Source organism: Drosophila mauritiana, chromosome 2L (genome assembly GCF_004382145.1).
Source record: "Drosophila mauritiana strain mau12 chromosome 2L, ASM438214v1, whole genome shotgun sequence".
Classification (NCBI taxonomy): domain Eukaryota; kingdom Metazoa; phylum Arthropoda; class Insecta; order Diptera; family Drosophilidae; genus Drosophila; species Drosophila mauritiana.
Window position 1 is genome coordinate 20,239,452 of NC_046667.1, and position 25,359 is coordinate 20,264,810.

The 25,359-nt window shown below is 45.4% G+C and overlaps 2 protein-coding genes across 4 annotated transcripts; both read left to right on the forward strand.

Moving 5' to 3' along the window:
• The first annotated feature begins 57 nt into the window (after positions 1-57).
• Positions 58-9,320, forward strand: LOC117143037 (protein diaphanous). Of its 3 annotated transcripts, none has more exons than XM_033307445.1 (5): positions 58-590; positions 2,364-2,680; positions 5,257-7,209; positions 7,270-7,800; positions 7,889-9,320. In XM_033307445.1, the coding sequence occupies exons 2-5, from the start codon at positions 2,365-2,367 to the stop codon at positions 8,359-8,361; spliced, it is 3,273 nt and encodes a 1,090-aa protein (XP_033163336.1). In that variant the 5' UTR covers positions 58-590; position 2,364; the 3' UTR covers positions 8,362-9,320. The 3 variants fall into 3 exon arrangements, with proteins under 3 accessions (XP_033163336.1, XP_033163347.1, XP_033163325.1); XM_033307456.1 differs by having other exon boundaries at positions 58-302; XM_033307434.1 differs by lacking the exon at positions 58-590 and adding an exon at positions 2,032-2,299.
• A 3,130-nt stretch (positions 9,321-12,450) lies between these two features.
• Positions 12,451-24,596, forward strand: LOC117143158 (homeotic protein caudal). Its single transcript, XM_033307668.1, has 2 exons — positions 12,451-13,621; positions 23,402-24,596. The coding sequence occupies exons 1-2, from the start codon at positions 12,835-12,837 to the stop codon at positions 23,881-23,883; spliced, it is 1,269 nt and encodes a 422-aa protein (XP_033163559.1). The 5' UTR covers positions 12,451-12,834; the 3' UTR covers positions 23,884-24,596.
• The last annotated feature ends 763 nt before the right edge of the window (positions 24,597-25,359 follow it).

Consider the following 25,359-nt stretch of genomic DNA (forward strand, 5'->3'; position numbering starts at 1 on the left):
CCGAGATTATTTTTCTATAACCGCTGAAATCGGAGTGGTTTGATTCAGCGATCCCGCTGCGGTCACACTAATTCCGATCAACTCAACGCGCTGAGCAAATCGAATCGCTTGTGCTAAGAATTTGTTTTTTCGCAATTAACGGCCGTGAAGAGCCAGCGATCTGCATGCCAAGTGGCCAATAACCAGGCAGAACAGTGTTTGCGTTGCACAAAAGCCCGCTAGCGGAGTGTGTTCCATGTGTCATTCCCGGCAGAAGAGCAACAAGTGGCCGAAAGTGGAAAGCAAGAGCAACAACTAAATAAGTAAGGATTAGTACACTGTAAGAAAAGGTGTTCGGAGCGGTGTGCACAGCTTGGCAGCTTGTTTTTTGTGCCGAGCGTCGCGCAATAAAACAAACAAAAAGCCAGAGTCCAAAAACAACAACCACAACAAAAGCCGTTTGATCGCGAGTTTGTGTGCGTGTGCGAGTGTGTGAGCGCGAGTGTGGCTCTATCAGTGTGAGAGTGGCAAGCCATTATTTTTCTGGTCTTATGACGTAAACCACCGAAAAAAATCAAAAGTGAGCAGGCGACACAGATATCAAAACGAAGGTGAGCGCATTCTTACCAATTCTAGCTTCGTTTCTTGGAATTCCAGCGGTTATTAGACGGTTTTATACTTGTTTACATTTTCGCAGTTGCAGCACACAACTAATGCCGAGCGGGAGCGAGAAAGACATATGTAGATCGGTCTGTGGAAGGAGTGTTGGTCGTGGAGGGTTGTGTTGTTGTGGAGGGGAGGGAAAGAGATAAAGTGCATGTAAACAAAATAGAGAAGGAGGCAATTGCTGTAAATTCTTTGGCAAAAGAAATCTTGTTGAAAGCATTTCCTCCGCAGATGCTTATGTGTACTGGCGACCTGAAAAGAAATTGTTGCCCTGCTTGAACTTGTCGCTCCACTCTCCACTACCCACCTCCTCGCTCCCTCCCGCGCACACTCCTCTGCCCACACACACACATACACAACACTCCATTCACAATTGGCCTTTTGCGGAGTCATATATTAAGTTTGATTTCTCTAGCCGAGCACTGTGAATGATTTGCCGCCAGTTGGCACGCCCGTTCGCCACACTGCAAAAAATACCAGGGACCTATCTATCTATCTATATATCTATTGAATATATCCTCGCATGGCAGATATTGAAACGCAGCAGTTTATAGCTCTCATATCTTCAAATTTAAAGTTAATTCAACTTATAAGCACTAATAACAACAGTTTATTTCATTTCCTAGTCAAATTTTACAATTTAAGCACTTTGTTCTCAGTGTAGCGAGCCAGAACCATCCGCAAAACCTGTTGCTCGTTTGCCTTTTTATTGGATTTTCTGTTTTCTACCTCTGCTGCTCAGCTGCTGCGATTCCGATGCCATTAGTGATTCATTAGATGCGTTGGCCAAGCTAACGCAAAAAGCCAAAGCTTGTTCCCAACGCATCCTTCGACACAAGGCAATTCAAATGTTCAAACGCTAACGGCCAGCCTTTCAGCCTGGTCAAATGAATCACTCCGTCCATAGCCACATATTCTAACCAATTTCTCTCGCGTTTCGTTTGGCTCTCCGTTTTGCGCTGTGAATAACGTGCTATTTCCTATTTTGGCTAGCCGCGATTATCGCTTCGTTTTGTAAATTTAGTGCGCATTATTAATGAATTTGTCCAATTTGCTGCGGTAAACTTTTATCGTTTTTGTTTATAATTATAATCAGCCGTTTTCACGCTGTCAGAGTTTTGGATAGCACAGTGGTCGGATTTTAAATTGGAAAGTGGTTAGGCTTTAGAATATTTTTGCTATTTGCTGATCATTTTTGAACTTACCGGTAATATTCACACAATATTAAAAATACAATTCTTATTAGATTTCCACACTTTAAAGATTTTAGACTTGTGTAAGGAAATCGGCACCCTTTCCAATACGAAGAACCACTGTATTGGGCCTCGTTCCCTCAGAATGTACGTGTTAATTGAAAATTCCACACTCCGCTGAGGCTGAATCGACATTACGGCACCCCAGATAATTGTAAATAAACCCAAGCTGATAATGATCGACCACCTCCCAGCCATCCGTCCATCGATTGGATGCATTCGCTGGGAAGCCATCAGAAACCGCGGTCTGCTCGCTGCTCCCGAACACTTGTAAACAAGGAACAGCTGTGCGAGTTGTCTCCCCCAAAATATTGAAGACTGCGCAGGCCCCAAAAATCGCTGTTTGGTCTTAGTTTAGTCTTCGCCTAGCTATCCAACGAAATGCGCCTCAAAAAGCTGGGGTTAGATTTTAAAACTTGTACAAAGTAGGCGAAATCGAATTCAATGTTTCTGTGCTCTTTGCAGAATGTCTCGTCACGAGAAAACCAAATCCACGGGCGGCGGGCTCCTGGACAGCCTGTTCGGAAGACCCTCGAAGTCGAAGGGAGGAACCATCAGCAGTGGCACCCTGGCCCATGGAGGACGACCCGTGTCCACGGACAACTATGTGGTGCCGGGCGTGGAGGACTTTGAGCAGTACATCCAGCAGCTAAGCGTTGCGGAGCTGGATGCCAAGTTCCTGGAGATCATCGAGGACATGAACATTCCGAAGGACAAGAGGGAGCCCCTGTTGGCCAAATCGAAGGAGGAGCGACAGAAGATGATTATGTGGCACTTGAAAGGTAAGGAACACTTGCATCAGTGCAGGTTTTTAAAAAGAAGACCGCAATCGTGCTTGAAGATTGAGTATCGCTTGGCTATGAACTATAGTTATGGAATAGAAAGAGAATAATCTAAACTAGGGTATATCTCTAGTCTGAACCGTAATGTTGCAAGCTACTTTAAAAGACCAACCGGGTTGGCAAAACTTTAACACCCTTTGCAAGGGTATACAAACAGCAGACCATCGATTTTCGTGCAACTGAGCTGGGTGACTCTGCCTTCTACCTTTTTTTGCTTTCGTCGTGTGCTGCGGAATATTGCATTCCACCTGTGATAAGATAAGCAGGTAACGGAACTCGTGTCCGTGTGCTTTCCCCGTTTCGCTGTGTGCGAATTTCGCTTTCTGTTTGTTTAGCGCCTTTTCAGCAGCCAATTTGATTTGTGGCCAAGTTCGGTTCTATTTTGTAGCACATACGGGGATGTCCCTCACTCGCTTTTTGGCCATCCATCCTAAACCGATGGAAGTGATGTCAACGATCCTTTGGATAAGTAAACTCATAAGTGGTTAGCACTTCAATTTGTCAAGAGGGGATTACTTTGTTTGTTAACTACATATATTTGCTTAACTCTACTTCAATTTTGAGAATACTTTATTTCTGAAATTATTATAACGAACTGTGCTTTTCATTCATATCCAAGATTAGTATCCAAGCAAGATTACTACGGGGTACTCTACTGTACTACTTGGACCAATTATCACTGTAGCACATCGCCAGCTGTATCTTGAGCACATTTCAATGCCAGCTCAGCTTTCAGCTTCAGCTTCAGCTTCGTTCTTTGGGTCTCGCTCCAGTTAGTTCCCCATGGCCATGGTCCATTATCAGTCTTGCGGAGGTTGGAATCAAAGCTCCCTTATCGTTTGTAACGCCTAATTGCGCCACAGTCGCGCGGACTATCTGCTCGCCCATTTTATCAAGTAATACCAAGTGCTATACTATACATAGTATGTATGTTTGTAAGTGCTACACGGCGAATGCGTGACAAAGTCGAGCGCAAAAAATGAAAATGCGAAGACATTGAATTTCCACCACCGTGCACATTATACAATTTAAATTACGTCAAGTGGCAGTGAGAAAATGAAATGATTCTTTTATTTTGCGTTTCGGTCTTTTTGTTGTATAAGCAAGTGCATCGCGAAGGCGAGAGAGAGAGGGATGTACTATGTACACTGAAAGTATTTTTACTGTACATCGTATATATAAATATAGCTAATGACTATAACCCACTACTTATAAATCTCAATGGGTTTGTTCTTGATTATAAATTTAAAATTTAAAATTTTAATTCAAATTTCCTGTCCCGACGACGCTTAGTTCTCAGTGTAGTTGGCAGAGACTGATTTTCCTTACACTTTGGAACGGCCATAAAATGCAAATATGCGAAAACGTTAAACACATTATGACAAAATCGAGCTGAAAATAAATTGTGATGCCTGTCAGTAAACTTGAGCTGCGGCACAATCGTATCTCATAGGTGCAGATAGCTGCGAGTGAGAGGAAGAGCGACTGAAGTAAGTATTTGTGGGTCGTGTTTATTGTGGCAGAACCCACTGGTTGCGAAATTAAATTTAAAACACAAACAATGGACTGGCCGACAACAAAAAAGCTGTTCATTAACACGCTTCGCTTGCCGTTTTGAGTTAATTAATAAAACAGTTAGCGTAGTTTTGCTTTGACGGATAAACGTATAAGTGGTGGGCAGGTTTTGGCCAATTTGAGTGATGTCAGTGGTGCAGGTAATCATAAAAAGAGGTGGGTGGTATCACCGAAGGCCTCCCTTCCACAGGTGGGTCGTGGTGATTGCCTTTTAACTACCCTTATCTCTCACAGTCTTGGGGTAAAGTTATCAGATGACTATTTCGAACCGTCAAAGTGTAAGCATTGAGCCACCTATGTACATCCTTTATCATAAAATGTACTAACTTCATGTTGGAAAATCTGGAGTATTGGCCCATCAACTTAAAAACACATTTGTATAATGTGTTGATATGTGTATAATGTTACACCTTTGTTTAACATATCTTATTAAAGATTACATTCCAGATTAGCGCTTAAGTGGTAATTTCTCGTTAATTAAATGATTTTCTTATCGAATTGCCAATGTACATACGTTTGTGGGAAAGTATTCCGATTTAGCAGACTAATGATAGGGTAGAATGAATCATCGCCGATATGACTAAATTCAGGTGTGTTGTCGGTGGGAGGCAAACCTCTTTCTTTCAAATTATAAGCCTTGAGCTATTTTGGAATGAACCCGTATACTTTTTATCATCGAAACCAGCACAAACGTGAGTTGAATGACAAATTTACTTTAATTTACTGTTGTGCAAACTTTTAATTGATTGCAAAAGTGTAAGATTTCCAAATGTATGGTATTAGCCATAATTATCAATTGATTAAGTTAAGAAGAACTGATCAGATTAGATAAAAATACCATATTCCTTTGTCTACTATGTGAAATACCGCTGTCCAGTAAATAGCTTTACAGAAATTCAATGCGTGCACTCATCCGACTCCAACTCCAATTTCTCTTCCAGGTAAAAACTCACTGGAGCGCAGCGCCAACTCCCGCTTCGAGAAGCCCATAGACTACGTGGAATACCTGCAGAATGGGGAGCACAGCACGCACAAGGTGTACCAATGTGTGGAATCTCTGCGCGTGGCGCTCACCAGCAATCCGATCTCGTGGATCAAGGAGTTTGGAGTGGCGGGCATCGGGACGATCGAGAAGCTGCTGGCCCGGTCGAAGAATAATGCCAGCTACGAGAAGATCGAGTTCGAGGCGATACGGTGCCTGAAGGCGATCATGAACAACACATGGGGTCTGAACGTGGTGCTCAATCCGGATCAGCATAGTGTGGTGCTGCTGCTGGCGCAATCCCTGGATCCCCGGAAGCCGCAGACCATGTGCGAAGCCCTCAAGCTGCTGGCCTCGTTCTGCATTGTCTATGAGCGGAATGGCTACGAGAAAGTTCTCCGAGCCATAACCACTATTGCAGCCACATCCTTTAAGGCGAGCGAGCGCTTTCGACCCATAGTGGATGCCCTGTTTGCATCGGATCAGCAGGATCCCAAACGGGAATTGGCCTGCCACAGCCTGATTTTTATCAATACTCTCACCAATACCCCCACGGATTTGAACTTCCGCCTGCACCTGCGATGTGAGATTATGCGCATGGGTCTATACGATCGCCTAGATGAGTTCACCAAAATCGTCGAGGCCAGCAATAATGAGGCCCTGCAGCAGCACTTTAAGATCTTCAACGAGATCCGCGAGGATGACTTCGAGGAGTTTGTGCAGCGCTTCGATAATGTAACCTTCAACATGGACGACGCCACCGATTGCTTCGATGTGCTGAAGAACATGGTGACCGACACCACTTCCGAGCCCTACTTCCTGTCCATCCTGCAGCATTTGCTGTACATCAGGGATGACTTCTACTTCCGACCTGCCTATTATCAGCTGATTGAGGAGTGCATCTCGCAAATCGTCTTCCACAAGGGTTACTGTGATCCGAATTTCGAGAACCGGAACTTTAATATAGACACCTCGCTACTGCTGGACGACATTGTGGAGAAGGCCAAGGCCAAGGAGTCGAAGCGGTCGGAGGAGTACGAGAAGAAGATCGAGCAGCTGGAGAGTGCCAAGCAAGAGGCGGAAGCGAAGGCGGCTCATCTGGAGGAGAAAGTCAAGCTGATGGAGGCTAATGGTGTGGCGGCACCGTCGCCCAATAAGCTTCCCAAGGTAAACATACCCATGCCCCCGCCACCACCAGGAGGAGTAGGAGCACCTCCCCCACCGCCGCCACCTATGCCGGGCCGAGCAGGTGGTGGACCTCCGCCTCCACCACCACCTCCCATGCCGGGAAGGGCAGGTGGACCGCCACCTCCTCCTCCTCCGCCCGGAATGGGAGGCCCACCGCCTCCACCCATGCCAGGCATGATGCGACCGGGAGGCCCTCCACCACCGCCCATGATGATGGGGCCCATGGTTCCCGTTCTGCCTCATGGTTTGAAGCCGAAGAAGAAGTGGGATGTCAAGAATCCCATGAAGCGGGCCAACTGGAAAGCCATTGTCCCGGCCAAAATGTCCGACAAGGCGTTCTGGGTCAAGTGCCAGGAGGATAAGCTGGCTCAGGATGACTTCCTCGCAGAGCTGGCCGTGAAATTCTCTTCTAAACCTGTGAAGAAAGAACAGAAGGATGCGGTGGACAAGCCGACGACGCTGACAAAGAAAAATGTCGATCTTCGTGTGCTCGATGGGAAGACGGCTCAGAACTTGGCTATTATGTTGGGAGGATCGCTGAAGCACCTGTCCTACGAACAGATCAAGATCTGCTTGCTGCGCTGCGACACCGATATCCTGTCCTCCAATATCCTGCAGCAACTTATCCAGTACCTTCCGCCGCCAGAGCAACTCAAGCGTTTGCAGGAGATCAAGGCCAAGGGCGAACCGCTACCGCCGATTGAACAGTTTGCAGCCACAATAGGTAAGGCGAATGGAGTTTGTAGCTCAGAAGGCGCAGAATAATAAGTCTACTTCATTTCAGGGGAAATTAAACGCCTTTCGCCGCGACTTCACAACCTGAACTTCAAGCTGACCTACGCGGACATGGTGCAGGATATCAAACCCGACATTGTGGCAGGAACGGCAGCATGCGAAGAGATCCGGAATAGCAAAAAGTTCTCAAAGATCCTGGAGCTGATTCTGCTGCTTGGAAACTACATGAACTCGGGCTCCAAAAACGAGGCCGCCTTTGGTTTTGAGATCAGTTATCTAACCAAACTGTCCAACACGAAGGATGCGGATAATAAGCAGACATTGCTGCACTACCTGGCTGACCTGGTGGAAAAGAAATTCCCGGATGCCCTAAACTTCTACGACGATCTGTCGCATGTCAATAAAGCGTCGCGGGTCAACATGGATGCCATCCAAAAGGCCATGCGACAAATGAATTCGGCGGTAAAGAACCTGGAAACTGATCTTCAGAACAACAAGGTGCCGCAGTGTGATGATGACAAGTTTAGCGAGGTGATGGGCAAGTTTGCCGAGGAGTGCAGACAACAAGTGGACGTGCTGGGTAAGATTAACTCAACTGATCGGAACGAATATTTCATTCAGACGGCAAGAGTAAGAACGAATTATCTAACATCTTGTTTTAATTTCAGGCAAAATGCAGCTGCAAATGGAGAAGCTGTACAAGGACCTCAGCGAGTACTATGCCTTCGATCCCAGCAAATACACAATGGAGGAGTTCTTTGCGGACATTAAGACCTTCAAGGATGCCTTCCAAGCGGCGCACAACGACAATGTGCGGGTGCGCGAGGAGCTGGAGAAGAAGCGCCGTCTGCAGGAGGCCCGAGAGCAGTCTGCTCGGGAGCAACAGGAGCGCCAGCAGCGTAAGAAGGCAGTGGTTGACATGGATGCCCCGCAGACGCAGGAGGGCGTGATGGACAGTCTGTTGGAGGCACTGCAAACGGGCTCAGCCTTTGGCCAGCGAAATCGACAGGCCCGGCGACAAAGACCGGCGGGAGCGGAGCGGAGGGCCCAGCTCAGCCGGAGTCGATCGCGGACGCGTGTCACCAACGGACAGCTAATGACCCGCGAAATGATCCTCAACGAGGTTCTAGGCTCCGCGTAGAAGTAATGGAACGAGCAATTACCCTCTGTACATATATAAATAGACATCTGTAGCGATATAAGGGCCTGGGCTCATTATCCGTGAGTCCGTGTGCTCAGCCTTGCTTGCATATCAACTCGATTGGCGTGTCCAAGAGACTTGACGAATTGGATGCCCAGCAGGAAGAACTGTATCAAAAGCCGCAAAGTACTAATTAACTGAAACTAGAGTGACAGTTCGATTTTCCGAAATGATTCATTGCTGTAAGGGAGTTTATAGGATTGAATTTTTCGTTTGAATTGATTTGAGTATTTATTTAATTGATTGTTTAATAAATAACATTTTGTTCAGAATTTATAATATGCAAATAACACATTAAAGACCACTTTGATTTAATTAAAATGATTGGCAGGCCGATAAACGAAGTACCCCTTTTAACTTTAGTTGTACATTTCATTTAACTTTATGACTGTCCCAAAAATATTAAAGTACCAATTTACAAGTCAAATATACTATAAACTATATAAACTATATAAACTATAAACTCCTAGTTGACACTAAATTCATGTCAATAAATTAGCAATGCATATCAACGAAAACTCCAACTTCGCTGCCTATACGAAAAAAACCATATATATATATTTTTGATACGCTTTTACTTCTGAAATACTTAAAAATGAAACTAAAAGCAACTTTAAGATTGATCTGTATCTTGTGGTCCTTAGATACTGTATTCCTATTTTACTGTGGCATGTCCCAATCATTTTGCTGTGCACTTCGTTTTCGAGGCACTCAGTGGAGGAGAAGCAAGATTTATATCAAAGCAAACTTCCTTTTGTATTTAATTTGTTTTTAAGCGAAACTTTTTTAAACTTGTTTACCCTAAAATCCTATTTTAATCCGCGCTATACATAACATTGTTAATAAATGTCTATTTTTCGACAATGACGGTATATTGAAAATAAAACTACCAAATCAAATTACACTTTCGGATGTTTTCAGGCGTTTTAGAAATGCTTCTCATCCAATTGATTGGCAATAATCCAGGAAATTTCCACAAGAAGGCTTGGCTGCGAATCCGAAAGCAATTTGGGCTTTCCACCCATGGGTGACTTGCCGCTTTTTGTTGTTCTTCTCCACTCTAATTTGTTTTATTAACCAAAAGATATTTTATCGCCAATGTCGCGGCACCCATAAAGGTGTTTGATTGCGCCGGCGGAGGAGGCGGTGGCTCGTACAACGCAAAATGCACTTGCTGCGGGATTGGCTGCGGGTTGCGGGTGGGGAGGCGGGTCTTTCTGGAGGGGTTTGGCCGGGCAAACGGCCGTAAAACTCTCAAAAACGTTAAACGAACCGACAAACAGCGAATGCCGCACGACAAAGACACGTCCACATCCATACATATCCATCCATCCACACTCACATCCGTCTGGCGTCGACGGACACATTATACGCTCCACCAGGCCACAGATATAGGTTGTTATTTCGGGACTGGAACTTGGACATATCTGTAATGGTCTGATTGCCCCTTGAGTTTTATTTCGGAGTCTGCTTTATGGGCAATGGCGCTTGCTTTGCTTTCTTTATGGATTTATTAACATAATTGAGGGAATATGTATAAATGCCATCGAATTCTTGGCAGGTTGTTAATGTCAATGGCGGGGACAGATTCTAATTTACGATGGGCAGATAGAGATGCATTAGAGTGTTTTACAGATTGAAATAAATCTTTCATTGGCGGAAGGGCAGTTCGAAATTGATTCGCTGCTTTCTCAGCTAATCGTCCGAGATCGTTTGTATATTATATATTATGTTTCTGTTTGATGAAAAAATATCATATCATTACAATTTGTCTATCAAATCTTGTGTTTTTATAACCAAAAATTGATGATTCATCTCGAAGTTGCTGCCCAGGGGGAGTTACCATATGTTTACATAGATCACTTAGGGATTAGCCTTTTTGTGCGCCCCTAATGACTTCCAGGTAACGGCGTGTTACATGACTTGCCCGTGCCTGGGATGAGACGAGGAGCCCGGCCTTATTCCTACCCTTCCAGGCCCAGCCCACGCAGTAAATTCCGCCGAATTGTTGACGGTTTGCGAAAAAGAGGAAAAAACAAATCTGGGCTGTGGCTGCCTAATTGTTGTGTGAACTTTATGGGCCCGGGCCGATCGACGGGCAGGTCAGCCCACCAGCACCACCTTACGGGCCATGTTTGGTGTCCCCGTTCCCGCGCGACCTCTACGATCGCATCCTGGTTACTGGATTCTGGTCTTTGGGTCGCAATGGCGATGCGAAAGCGATCGCGTTCGCGTAGTCATAAAATCACCTTTTGTGCGCGGGCCTTCGATTGTTTTACAACATGTTTTGTCTTACGGACATTAAGGGGTTTTTTGTTTGCACACGAACCCGAACCAGTTTTTGGTAGTTCAGCGTTAATAAGTGAGTTTTAAGTACCTCCCTCGCGAGGCCAACTGGCCTGGGTGCTTCTGTTCCCGTGTCCGCCGAGTCCTTTTCGGGGATATATCGGTTATCCTCCATTGTGTCAGCTGCATTCACTTCTAATTATTTGACGCGACATTTGCAGTTTTATGATCCCATCGACCATCGCTGCAATCAATGAATTTATTTTTTACAGATCTATAGAGGATTTCTGGAACTCTCGGGATTACTCAATCGGCGCGAGCTTAGCGTTCTTTTTAGGGATTACAATTGGGACTAGCAGGGAAAATGAAATTCCTGCGAAAAATTAATAAGAATGGATTTAGCTGACCTGGGATATGTAAGGTAGGATGTATATTTAACCAACTATACATTATTCCAATGAATATAGTATATTTCTTTGAGTAGAGAAAAAATATAGTCAAATGGTTTGAAAATAATTGGACAATGACTTCACAGTCTAATCTTATATATGTAATAATATATAGTTTTATAATTAATGACACAATATGAATATTTTGAATTTGTTATATTGCCAATATTATAATAATTAGGCGCGTTTGCAATCTTATGATCACACGCGTGTCTGTCATAAATTATAAATAAATCAATTTATTTATTATTATTCAAATTGCGTTCAATTATTAGTTTTTATGTTAGTTAGGAGGTTTTGTAAATGGTTTTATTGCTGTTATTAATTATTTACCAAATAGGGCTAATTTTGCATTTTGCTTCACGAAATGGGTTATAGTTTTGCAAAAGTCGTTATGAAATAATCGATATTTCAATTCCACCCATTTTTTAAACTTCCAGTGAAGCTTGATCGAAAATAAGTTCTCATGTGAATTTAAATTGATTAGTTTACATTAAATGATGAAAAATGATCTTTTTTACATAAGCCCCTTGTATCACATGTAGCACCTTATCAATGCCAGACTTCTTCCGCTATTTTGAGTTCCCTGCGATTTTTTATAGTTGCTTACATGTCAATTATGGCATTAGCTTTACAACTAGAACCGAACCATAGTGCTTTGACAATATCGAGGCGCCCATATAAACGGCGATTGCTTGGCAAACACCAAAGGTCCGGACAATGGGGCTGTAAGCACAACAAGTGTGTGCAGATCAAACACGGTATATGGATATGGAGAATAAAATCCGGAGGATAAATCATTGATTGTTCTCGAGATAGAGGTATATCGCGACTATTACGACCGTGCCAACATAATTTTACAGCCACTAATTGCATAATACACACGCATCTCTGCAATTACTTAATTAGCCAACGGCAATTGCAATTAAAGTACATACAAATCGAAAGCGGGCCATAAAGGAAAAGGGGTTTTCTTGGCCAAGATATTACGACAAACTGCATACCTGGCTCAAAGGGGCGTGGCCACCTGCCGGCCAGCCATCGCAAAGCGGTGCGAAAGAGACGGAGCACCAGGCAGACGGAGACGGCGGTAGTCAAACACACAGGCCATCTTGAATTTTGAACGAGCAACGGAAATGAGGGTTAAAAAGACCCAAGTAAAGGCACAGCTCGTGCGCCAGAAAGAGACAACCAGTGAGTGCCGTCGGGCGGTGGTTGTTTTTATTTGAGCCTCTCTGCCTGTTTATCTGATTTTCCACTGCTTTGAGTTTTTTATCAGTCGAGTCTTGCTCTACGTTTCAGTACGTGTTCGACCTGCGTACTGAGTTGACGTCGCCTCGCACGGAATAACATTTCAAATCAGTAGATTAGCCCTGGAAAGCAAAAAATTCATCTCGTGAGTGAGTGCTGTAAAATAGCGGTTCGAAATATTATCGATATCTCGTTCGTATGTGACTGTGACCCCAAAAAACACATCACCAGCCAAGTGATAACTGTAAAGATTGACAAAGCAAAATATATCCAATATAACCCAAACTGAAACTCCAGAAAATGTGCAACTAAAACATATTGGCCATCAAGTGAAAAGATTTAGCGATTAACGCCGGACTATTGGATTGGACACAGGACCGAGCACTGGGACTATCTTCGGAGAAAGCGCACCTAATCTAACCTCAAAATGGTTTCGCACTACTACAACACACTGCCCTACACACAAAAGCACAGTGCCGCCAATTTGGCCTATGCCTCGGCGGCGGGCCAGCCATGGAACTGGACGCCCAACTACCACCACACGCCGCCGAACCACCAGTTCCTGGGCGATGTGGACTCCTCGCATGCCGCCCACCACGCGGCCGCTGCCCACCAGATGTACTACAACTCCCATCACATGTTCCACTCGGCGGCGGCGGCCTCTGCCGGGGACTGGCACTCACCCGCCTCGAGCACGGCGGACAACTTCGTCCAGAATGTGCCCACGTCGGCCCACCAGCTGATGCAGCAGCACCACCACCATCACGCCCATGCCTCCAGCAGTTCCGCCAGTTCCGGGAGCAGCAGTAGCGGCGGTGCACCGGGTGCGCCCCAGCTCAACGAGACCAACAGCAGCATCGGCGGCGGAGGAGCAGGCGCTGGCGGTGGTGTTGGCGGGGCCACCGATGGAGGACCAGGTTCCGCACCACCCAACCATCAGCAGCACATCGCCGAGGGTCTCCCATCGCCGCCGATTACCGTTTCGGGCTCGGAGATTTCTAGCCCGGGGGCGCCGACTTCTGCCTCGTCGCCGCATCATCACTTGGCCCACCATTTGAGTGCCGTCGCCAACAACAACAACAATAACAGTCCGTCCACCCATAACAACAACAACAATAACAATTCGGTGAGCAACAACAACAGGACATCGCCATCAAAGCCGCCATACTTCGACTGGATGAAGAAGCCCGCCTATCCAGCACAACCACAACCAGGTGAGTCCTTGGAGACCCAAGAATATTATTTAATACAGATTTAGTGTTATGAGGGGTATGATCGGTTACTACATAACTTTGTGACCAGGGATAATACCCTGCTTTACTGCGAAGTTGAGGGCTATACTTCAAAATGTCATGCGAAATAAGCTCTTACTCATCGAAGGCTTTTAGTCCGAGAGACCTCGATTACCCCAATTTTCGTGTATTCAGTTACTTAGTCATATTCCGCTGACCTTCGATTCCGCGTGCCCTGCGCTTGGGTTTCTCCCGCATCCGCCTGGCCACATTCCGAGCCCGAAGATTCCATATTGCCCAGCACATAATGCACTGCATTGTCTTCCCGCCAAGCTCGTGCTGTTCGCGCTTTTCCCTGTCCATCTCTCGCGGTACATGTATGGGCTTTTATAAGAATCCGTTTACCTGGCGCGCATCCGAGTCCAATGGCCAATTAGCTCATAAAAATCAAATTCTGTTCAAGCTCCACTTTTATGATATTCAGTTGGGGTCGCGAGATCCCCGATCCGACGCCTTGATTTATGGCCACCCCGTGTTCACCGTCCACATGAGTGTTTCTGTTTGTTTGCTCCACTCTGTCTCCGTCTCGATTCCGATTCCATTGACTAATTTTGTATCGTAAATCAACTTAACAACTATAAACATTTGAAAATGGTTTGATCAACTTACCAATAAGCAGCCAGCATTTGATGGAAAGTCCACCAGAGTAGCGGACTGGACTGTGCAGGCTTGAAAGTTAGGAAGTTGGATACCAATCTCACAGCAATTAGCATTGTGTGGAGTGTCCAATTGAAGGTTTCTCAATTTCCACAAATTATATGTATACTTAACAATAAGTGTACTACCCAATTCGACTCTCTTCTCTCAGTTAATGCCAATTTTCTGTGATTATTTGGGTTTTTTGCGTTTTGTTTGCCGTGTTTTCCCACAACTGGAAAAACAAGCAAAGGCAATGCAGATGGCAGAGCAGCGATCTCAAACATGGCAAGGAATAAACACTCACACATTTGCGCACGATTTATGACCCGGGCGCATGTCAAGAAGGGGAGAACGAAGACGACGATATCGACGATATCGACAATAACGCCGATATCCATTAAGCCCATAAAATCTGTTGGCATGCAATTAGCGTTTATGGCCGCTAATCCAGCCGATCAAGCCGACAAGGCGGCTCAAGTTTGCCTTATTTATTATTATTCAAAACCCCTTTAGCCTCCGCTGTCTGAATGTCACCTTTCTGACGCGCGACTGATTGCAATTCATGTCGTATTTCATTTGCCTAAAAAGCACAAATATTTAAGAAGTAAGAGTGGAATCTAAAGTTAGATATTATTTACAGCCACTATGAGCCATCAGCAGCAGCGCCTTTTGCCAACTTTGCTCAAGTATTATCTACCTGGCATCTTCTTGAATTGTTACTTTCTCCAAATGGAGTAATAATTAGTAATCTGCCTTCTCCAACCGAAGAGGGGCTGTGACTAACACTTCGTGATTTTTAATAGAATTATAAAAGCCCCATTTCTTGTTGTCTTCGCGGCATGTGGCAGGGCACGTCGAAGGCCCACTTCAGCTTTCGGGGTGTGGCAATAAAACGGCAACCGCGATTGTCGCTGGATGCAGATGCCGTGTACTTTTGTTTCAATGGCTGGTGGTTCGGGCGGCTTTTGCGATTAGATTAGCTAGCGTGGGGAATCAAATAAACGCCCGCCCTGTCAATAAGTCCTGGGTGAAAACCCCACCCAACCCACTGTGGCCCATGGGGCTGCGAGTTCTATTTTCTGTCGCTTCAATAATGTGCCGAGTGATATGGAAACGTGGCCACAAAAAAAATAGAGTTCTTTGCGTGTTATCTAAAACGTCAAAAGCGTTGTTGATAAGCGATTCCGCTGCGTTTGCGACGGGCATATTGATTAAAACAATATAGGGTCATAAACCAATAAAAATTAGTATTACTTCCAATAAAAACTAAATAGCGACATTTACGATCAAATCTATGCAATCATTATTAAACGGCAAGAAATTTAAGTGTCCATAGTTCAGAAAAGGAACTTCCAACAAGGCGTGTTTGTCCAAGTTGGCTGAAGTATCCAACCAATTATATCAGTTATCCCCATTCTTTGATCCCAAAAATCCTTTGATTTGCCAACTTCTCATTGCATTGAACCCACTTTATATATATTTGCTTATTAGCTGTCCGTAATTTATTGTCGTTATAATTTCTCCGGAGAACAAATGTATCTGGGGGCCCAAGGAGTTCTTACTGGGATTGTCTGTAGATTTTCAGCATTGCCCGTGTTGGGACATAAAAACTAATGCCACCTGACACATTGAGATTTAATGTGTCAATATGCACAGAAAATTTATATCTAGCCACATAAATAATCGAAAGAGAAAGGGAGAGAGAGAGAGAGAAGGAATATATGACGGGCTTGGATTTATATTGATTTCCCGACGCATCTGGAAAGTGTCGTACTGCTCCACCGGCGCGGATGGGATACCTTTTGGTCTGGGTCCCGCTCCCAGTACCAGGTTCGTCCCCGCTCCCAAGATAAGCCATTGAAAATGGCCACTAGCTGCAGTGGAACTATGTGTGGTTCGGTTTCCTTATCGGCACTATCGCTGTTTGCCGATGACATTTACCCTTCCCGTTCGCCCGTCCAAAGTTTCCTCCTCCGCTCCTGCACGGGTCAAAAATGAAGTCGATTTTTGGCTGCGACTGATCTACGTGGAGTGTACGTTCGGATCGGTGATTGACATGATGGGATTAGCATGGAACTCGCTGGCCAGGCCGTCCCATCTCCCTGTCCGTTTGTCACGGACTTGTTACCACTGTGTCGTTTGCCCTGGGCTTAGTTGTCCAAATAATAGAACAGAATCGTGTTTGGGTTTTCCTGCTCTATTTGTATTGGCCCTGATATTGGTAATAACCAGAAATTTGAGTCTTGTCCCAAAGCCCTGCGCACACAGCCGTATATATGTCCATATACGCATAGGTCTCCATGTTCATGTTTTTGATATACCATTCGAGGCGTATCGAGTTTATATTGGAGGCGCTAGGGATTCCGGGGGCTTAAATTGGGGTTACGGACGGCTTACTCAGCGGAGTGATAAATTAAAATGGTAGCAGTTCAAAATGGGCTGCGAATTATATTATATTATTTATAAATGGAAATTGGCACATTTTATTCTGATGAGTTATAAATCAATGTAGAATGCAACTAAAAGCCGTGGAAACTACTTGGACTGTACAATCCATTGGGTAATCTTTCACCATCTGCAGCCTGTAGCAAAATGTAATATTTCAGATATTTTTCTAACAATCCATTGCCCAGTCCTGCCTCAAGTTAGTTTATCAATGAAAGTAAACAGAAAAGAGAGAAACTGTAAATTATAGCCACGTTTCCTGTTCGCCATAAACCATAATTCCATAATGGACGAGTGGGAATACTGCGATGTACATATGTACATAGCTCGTATCGGGAAAAGGGGGCGAAAGCCTTTTGTTTGGGGGGTTGGCCAAGTTGGCCAAGTGACAGGGAAATCCGATTGTCAATCAACGAGCTCCGCCTGAATTATGACAACACCAAACGTTGCAATGATGATGGCTCGGACGGACGGACGGACGGACGGATGACACCTGCTAGTGTCTCAGGCCAAAGTCAACCCGCGATTGAATGATTGAGTAGCTGACTGATTGAAGTTTGAGGCTTGGTGCCTGAGGATTGGCGATTGGGGAGTGGGGAGTGGGAGGCGGCAGCGAATTCTGATTTCATTTCGAGTCGTTTGGCGATTCCTTTTATGAGGTGACAACATTTACGATACGGTAGCAAAAGCGGAAAGAAAGATTCGTATGTATATGGCCGGTGGGCAACGTTAATCGCTTAACAATACAATAAAGTAGCAATAATTATAAAAACTAAATGAAATGCCCCGCCATCGTATAAGTGACCCACAACCATGAATGAACCAGTGCGCGCGAATATATATGATTGCCATATTTGTGATTTTTATGCCCGACTTTGATTAGGATGATTATACGCTTGATGAGCCCGCGGATTACTATTGCCCTTCTTGTTTGTGGACTGTAGGTGGTATCTAGGTGGTATATGGTGCTCGCCAACGGGTCCAACTATGTACTTACATATATTCCCTTCCGATTCTGTTTGCGCCTGCCGCATTTGCTCAGTTTCACCTCGGAGTTCAAGCAAATATTGTTGCACACTGACCCGAACCGCCTGCCTGGGCCAAAAAAAAAAAAACACTGAGATAAGGGTTAGGGGGCGGAGAATCGGTGGGGAATGGCTGGGAAATTTATAGTGTTCCTCGGCGCAGCCGTAGGAATTTATTGCACATTATTTTGTAGTAATAGTTTTATGAAGCGCAAATTTGCTTTCAATACTGTGGGCTTCAGTGGGCTTTTAAATATTTATTGTGGCTGTGGTGATCAATGGGTTTTGATTGTATGATTTCATTTGGTTTCTATATCCATTAGTTAAGGATGAAGCTGCGAAAGAACTTATCGCTAAGTAAGACATGTTTTAAATAATTTGTATACTCTTAATGATGAACACAGAATCTAATCCCTTGTATCTAATCCCTTCCCGTCGAATCGCAGACCTGAGCAGCTCGCCCAACTTAGAGGATCTGAGTGATTTGCTGGACGCAAGCGGTAGGAGTTGCATCCACAGCCTGCATATTTTCCATTTATTACTAAGAAATACTATAGTTAGCTTTCCTTCTTTGCCTCTAATGCGATTTTTGTGTTTTTCCTTTTGATGCATGCAATTTTTTTGATTTGCGACTGAGTGGGGAGGGTCATAAAGACCCCCTCCGCCACTTCCTACTCATATTCCCCAAATCATATAGCCATAAAGTTTATTGTTTGCATCGCCGTGGCAAATAATTAACGTACATTTGAAAATAATTTTTAGTGGCCTAAGAAAAAAATGCTAGCCCCCTTCCTTTCCATCATTTCTGGCTGTATTCCTCGCCGCATCTTTCTATTGCCTGACTTGGCGTATTTATGGCTTTAATGGCATCTCATTCAGGCCATAAGCGGGCCGCGTTTTTCCCTTCGATGGCCGCCATTTTTTCCTGCCACATCGGCCTCTCTTTCCCACCTCGCCTCCGTCTCGCTCGCTCGCTCGCTCTGCCTCTGCTCCTGCGTTTGAGCCATAAATAAAGCGAGCTCTGAGTCAGACTTGGACTAGAGCTGGAGCCATCGCTGCCACTCCATTGGCGTGCCTCGAGGTTGCGTGCCGCATATATATGTCGGATATATGTTTATTCGTATGTACGTACGGATGTATATGTACATCTGGGCACGTACGAGCGGCATTCGTTTGTTGCACGCGATCTGATATTATGATTATATCCACGCCGCCTCGTTTCTTACCCCATTCGCATTTATGGGGCTGCGTGTCAGCGTGATCAAGGGAGGAGGAGGAGGAGGAGGAGGAGGGGCCGGAATTTATCTGGGAGTGGTCTCCAAAGAGGAAAACTTGGAGAAGAACTCACATTTGCATATGTATGTCCGCCTGCCATATAACGTGTTTGCATGTCGCATGTTTCATTTTGACGGTGTCCATTTTGGCTTTCCGTCTGTGGTACGAACTTAAGTTTATGTTTGGATACTTTATGTTACGTGATGTAAAAGATTCGTAATCCCTAGGCTAAGAACCGTTTTATGTTCAAATATAACATTTATATACACATGAACTACTTTCTAATCCTCATAAAACAAAGCAATCACTTATTCTTACTAAACTTACCATTTGAAAACCCAATCTGTCTGCAAGGCAAAGGGTAAAGACGACCCTATCACCCCGACCTTCCCCCAAGGACACCGGGTACCGTTACCGTAGGCTTAGCCCAGAAAAGGAAGAAAGAAGGAAAAATAAACGTCAAATCGAATCAAATGATTTTATGATGTAATTTGAGCTAATATTTACGATATAAGAGCAGCTAAAACAGCAGCAAAATGCCAAATAAATGTTATTGTTATATTGTCGCTCGGTGGTGAGAGCCAAAAAGACATATATAAGCCCCATCCTACGAGTATTCCACGTTTATGATGCTGGAGGATGGCGGAATGAGGATGGTGGAAAGACAAAACAAAAGCAGAGCGAAACAAGTGGAAACAAAGAAAAGCCAAATATTCGCAAAAGTCTTTAAGCTGGGCGAAATAGTTGGGGGAACTTCCAGCAGCCAAATGGGGTGTTAAAAAGTCAAGTGTTGAGGTTTGTGTGTCCAAATCTCCGGGGTGCCATTGACGAAATTGCTCTTTCCGCTGGCGTTCGAGGACTTCCGCTTGCCACAGGACTATCGCTTTAATCTTCAGGCAGAAAAAGCGCTTAAATTCGAGCGGAGCTGACTTATGGTAGCCAGGTAATAAATGTCTCCCAATAGGTTTTCACGGGTTGGAACAGAGACAACAACCCGAAATCACGGGTCACGGGGGTGATGTCTTCAGCACTCAGTGACAAATTAACGCCCAGCGGGGTGGCGGAGAAACCACCATGACCAGGACACAGCAACTGCGGATGCTTCCTCCACCTCCAGCACCATCACCACCATCCGAGACCGTGGCTAACCGCAGTGGTGGCATCAGTTACCCAACTGCAACTTGTCCTTGGCCACTGATTTTTCCCCGGGGGGCGGACCACATAATTGCCCAGCAATCAACAGCTGTTCTAATGGGAAACAGACCAGACCAGACCTCCTCAGTCCGCTACAATTTATGGCCAAATGATCCTTGCTCTTGCTCTACTTCAGCTGTTCGACATTAGAGAATCGCTTTCCACTGTTTGGACACTTCTCCTTTGTCGGCATGCGAAGTTGAGGCGGCAGCACTTGGGCCAATTGACTCCGTCGGCGGGATTGCCGCTGTTTGGCCTGGAATTACTTCGGAATGCACTGAGCGATGCCTGTAACCACATTCTGCACAGCGCCTTCTGGTTGCCTTGGTTGGTATGAGAGCACCTCGGCTATGATTTCGCACAGTGCTGCCTGCGTGCGATCAAAGAACCATCTGAATCCAACCAACCACCCGGCGAACTCCTGCCCCCCAAGAACGCTCGATGAGTGGGGAACAGCCATTAAAGCTTATCGGGACAAATGTCCAACGATCCGAGCTCTACAGTTTGTAACTCCGTCGATATTATTGATACAGACCTCAACTGGGATTAGTAGTGCGTACGCTGGCCGCTCTTAGAACTTCGCCGCCGGGCAAAGCCGGCTGAATAATCTATAGTTACATGCGGGGCAAACACCACAAAAGCATTAGCAGTTCAAATCAGACTCTCAATTGGTTCGACTTAGGAACGAACCCCATTCGATATAAATTACGCTGCGTTGGGGCCCAGCGACAGAGCCATAAAAAATGTCACACCTTGACGCACAATTTTATTTAATTGCTAGTAAAATAAGCGGAATACTATATATGCACACATATAGCGGATGGATATGCCAGATATCTACGAGGCGGATTTTCGAGCTCAATTGTTTGCAGAAGTGACGGGGATTTTCGGATTTTTTGCCATTCATTCACAATCTTATCATCTTCCTGCAAAGAGGCGGCGAGTGGAGATCTCAGTAGGATCTTGGGGGTTCAGACAACGCAGCTTTAGCATTAGGATCAAGTTGATCCACACCCATCGTTTGTCTTGCCCCGTTTATTAACGCCATAAAGCACGCGGCTCGCTGGTATTATAGTTGTGCATATATGTGCGTAGGTATGTACGATTTATTAGATTATGGCCGTGAAGGTCAGCGGAGCCAGGCACCCGCGCCCCCACCCGTGCACCGCCCACTGCCCTGCTCCAGTTTGTCCCCGATTCCGTGCGGATTTGCCCATGTTTGCGCTCCGTTTCAGGTGTGAGAAGTGGGAGCCTCCAAGTGGCAACCAGATAAAGTCTTAGAAAGAGATAAGGCGGCCCCGCTGTGGTGCAGCCTCTTGGGGAATGTTCTGATCCGCAGAAGTTGGCTGGAAATTGGGTTGCAGTGAGGAAGGAGATGAAGTTCAAGCGATCATCCTACCCTTTTATGTAACCCCATCTAAGTACATCCACCTTACGCATAGTTTACCTCACATTGCGAAATCAGCCGAAAATATGCTTTGTTTTCCACTATTTACCCGGTAAATCCTATGAGCTGATAGCACTGTTGTTCTAATTTAGCCATTTTTATTTGTGCACTTCCTCAAATCCGTCAGGTCTGCCTGAACGAGTTATTTTTCTGTTCGGGGAGCCCAGCGCTCTTTATCAGTAGATTTGGGGGCCCAAGAACGCACGCGCGAGAAGATTTTCCCAACGAAAGCACTAAAATGGCAAGGCAGACTGGAAATCGTGGATTTATAGTGCGAAGCGAAAAATCTAGATTTAGTGTGTGTGCCCAACTGGGTTCTAACATCGCTCCTCGCCTGAGTTCTTCTTGCTGCGATTGCCACATTAGACTAAGCAAACGAGAAGCCACGGCGACAGCAATAAATTCACGTCCAAATAAAGTGTAAAGAACAAACAGAAGAGTGGGGCTAGGGAGGGGGGAGATAAGGGGCCTGGGGAAACGGTTTAGCGGGGCTTACCAAAAAGAGTTATAGTATTCTTGACGCATTTCTTCCCCCGAAAGATACGCTCTCAGCATTTCTTCACCCCATTCTCAGCAATTCTTCTCCAGAAGAAAGCATTTCTTCTTCTTCGATTTCGAAACTCAAGAAGAGGATTCAGCTGAATTTTCGAAAGAACTCATGTTCGCGAGCGCATTATGAATGCATAACTAGACGGGTTTGGGATATGGACATGGTCAGTGGCCATACATCACCTATCGCAGGGCATCCCGAGGTCTTCAACACCTACTCCTGGCACTCTTGGCACTCTTCGCCTATCTGCTGCCGTCGCTGTTGAACTTTATCATCTGTGAAAATATTTGCTTGTTTGCCTATTTGCTCAATTTTAATTGTGAGAACACCACGGTATCGCTGCACATAAAAAATTAGAGCAAATCCCCGGGCCGAAATGCTGTTTACCCACAAGTATTTCCCGCCGGCGTGGGTGTGTTTATCACGTACGTAGACTGTGCCACGATCCCGTGGCCTTTTTCATGCCTTCGGAGATGAGTTCTCCGGCGTTCTTGTCTAGCTAGCGTTGGCTCATTCCATGGCCGCTGCCTGCGGATCCGTCATTCGTTCGAGTTCTGATTGACTAATTGCGCAGCCCAGCGCCACGTTGCCCGTTTCAGCGATTCTTCGGAGAATCGTTGCTCCCAGAGTCGTCGGCTCTTGTGAGTGGTTTTCATGTGAACCGCTTCGACTGGGGCTACGCCGCTCCAATCTCGCCGCTCGGCATGTGACAGTCTTCTATGGCTATCATAATTTAAATATTGTCATCTGCTATAGCAAGATGAGCTGGAACATGTTGCACATGAGGAGCAACATGTTTGTCCACCTGACGCCAGTCACTCCACTCGCTTGGCACCCACATCAGCTGGCAAACTTGGCCGACAGCTTCGGCCCTCTGACGACAGAAATTGCACATGATCTCTGCAGATCTTGACTTTTTGCTAGTTATATCGAGTCCACTGGTTTTCAAGAACCATAACCATGAATCCTTTCGATCATTTTATTTTCTAATGCAAGTTGAATGATTTTTGTTATTGATACTCCTTCTAAATGGTTTGATATGTGATAAATAAGTTTTTGCATGCTAGAAATGCCTCCTTGAAAAGCGTTTTCCAACTCAACTAACAGCTTTCTCCTCTCTTTTGCAGGCAAAACCCGCACCAAGGACAAGTACCGCGTGGTGTACACCGACTTCCAGCGCCTGGAGCTGGAGAAGGAGTACTGCACCTCCCGCTACATCACCATCCGGCGCAAGAGCGAGCTCGCCCAGACGCTGTCGCTGTCGGAGCGCCAGGTGAAGATCTGGTTCCAGAACCGCCGCGCCAAGGAGCGCAAGCAGAACAAGAAGGGCAGCGATCCGAACGTGATGGGCGTGGGAGTGCAGCACGCGGACTACAGCCAGCTGCTGGACGCCAAGGCGAAACTGGAGCCGGGCCTGCACCTCTCCCACTCGCTGGCCCACTCGATGAACCCCATGGCGGCGATGAACATTCCCGCCATGCGCCTGCATCCCCACCTGGCCGCCCACAGCCACTCCTTGGTGGCGGCGGCGGCGCACACGCACCAGCTGCAGCAGCAGCACAGTGCGCAGATGTCCGCTGCGGCGGCAGTGGGCACGCTCTCGATGTGACACGACCATTCCTGTTATGCGGCGAGCGGCGACAGTAACAGCTACATGGAGCCCCATCATCCGCTGCTGGGTGGGAGCGAGCGGGGCGGAGTAGGCGGCGTGGGAGGAGGAGGACAACCGTGCGATGTGTCCTACAGTGCTCCCGCTCTCGCCTTGGACTTGGCTTAACCCTTAGGTCGCGCAGTCAGACTGTTTCGACCACAACGAGAAGTTAATAAGCAGCCGGACGAATGGAGGACTTGGCGGCCGTCGCACCTGGAATATTGCACGTTGTTAATTTTTGTGATTGTATATTCCTGGTTTCGACACGCGCCAGAGTCCTCGCAGCTAAACAAGTCTTATATTATTCTTGTATTATGTTTGTTTTTTGTTCAACGTGTGTAGTTTAAAGTAAAATGCCTAGCTCGTAAGCTGTAGTAACTAAGTTGCCCGAGAAAACAAGAACAATTCAAACCAGCCGTCCCAGCCGATTAACGTTTAAAAGTACTCGCTGCAGTTAAACATAATTTTAGTACAAGCAACTCATTTTAGAGCGCAACTTGATTCTTCAGCCCGTGTAAATAGCCGCATATATAAAGAGTTTTAACGTTTATTACTTTTATGTATCGTAATAACAATTAGCCGTAGTTAATGTAGCCGTACTAAATGTTAAATGTAACGCACTCTTCGAGCACACAAACAAAATTACCATTTAAATAAATAATTTTAACGTATTCACCCGCATCTTTCCTTAGTTCAATTTGGCGGCAATTAATTTATAACTTGTGAATGTGTATGTGTGTATATGTATGTGCTTAGCTATTTAAATAAAATATGAACACAATAGATACAACAACTCAATGGAACTTCAATTTCTTGCTGGGGTTAATAAGGGTTAACGTTCACAGCTACGCTCCACCTACCGAAAGCAACAACAACAACAAGTGCGGCAAACGTCAATCGACTAATCGGCCCTTCTCTTTGCCCAATCGTTCGCCTCCTCACTCGGCCATTACCGTTATCGGCTCTACGGTTGGCTCGCTCGCACTCACGCACATCGACAGTCGAGTCAGTCGGGCGACGGCATTTCGCCGGCAATCGGAGATCATAAAGTGCCAATTAAATCTTGGGCACGTATTCGATTATTTGTGCAAGTGTAAATGCAACAAGTCGAAACTTACTTTCAGAATCAAAAGTTCGATTACATTGGAAAATACAACGTTGTTGTACGTTTGTACGGCAGTTGTCTTGAGCTTTAAAAGTCCTGCGGCATTAAAGAAAGTCAAGAAAAATGTCAAAAATGTATTCTTCAAAAGAGCTAAGGAATCCTTGTGGTTTTTATAAACTGATTAATAGAATACAATATCTTAGCTTATTTTTGTTGTAGATCTATTAAATCACAAAAAGTACTATATTTAAGTATTTTGAGCAGTGGCAATAAATCAGAAAATTCAAATGAAATCCCAGCCGATCTATGTACATACATGCGTGTGAATA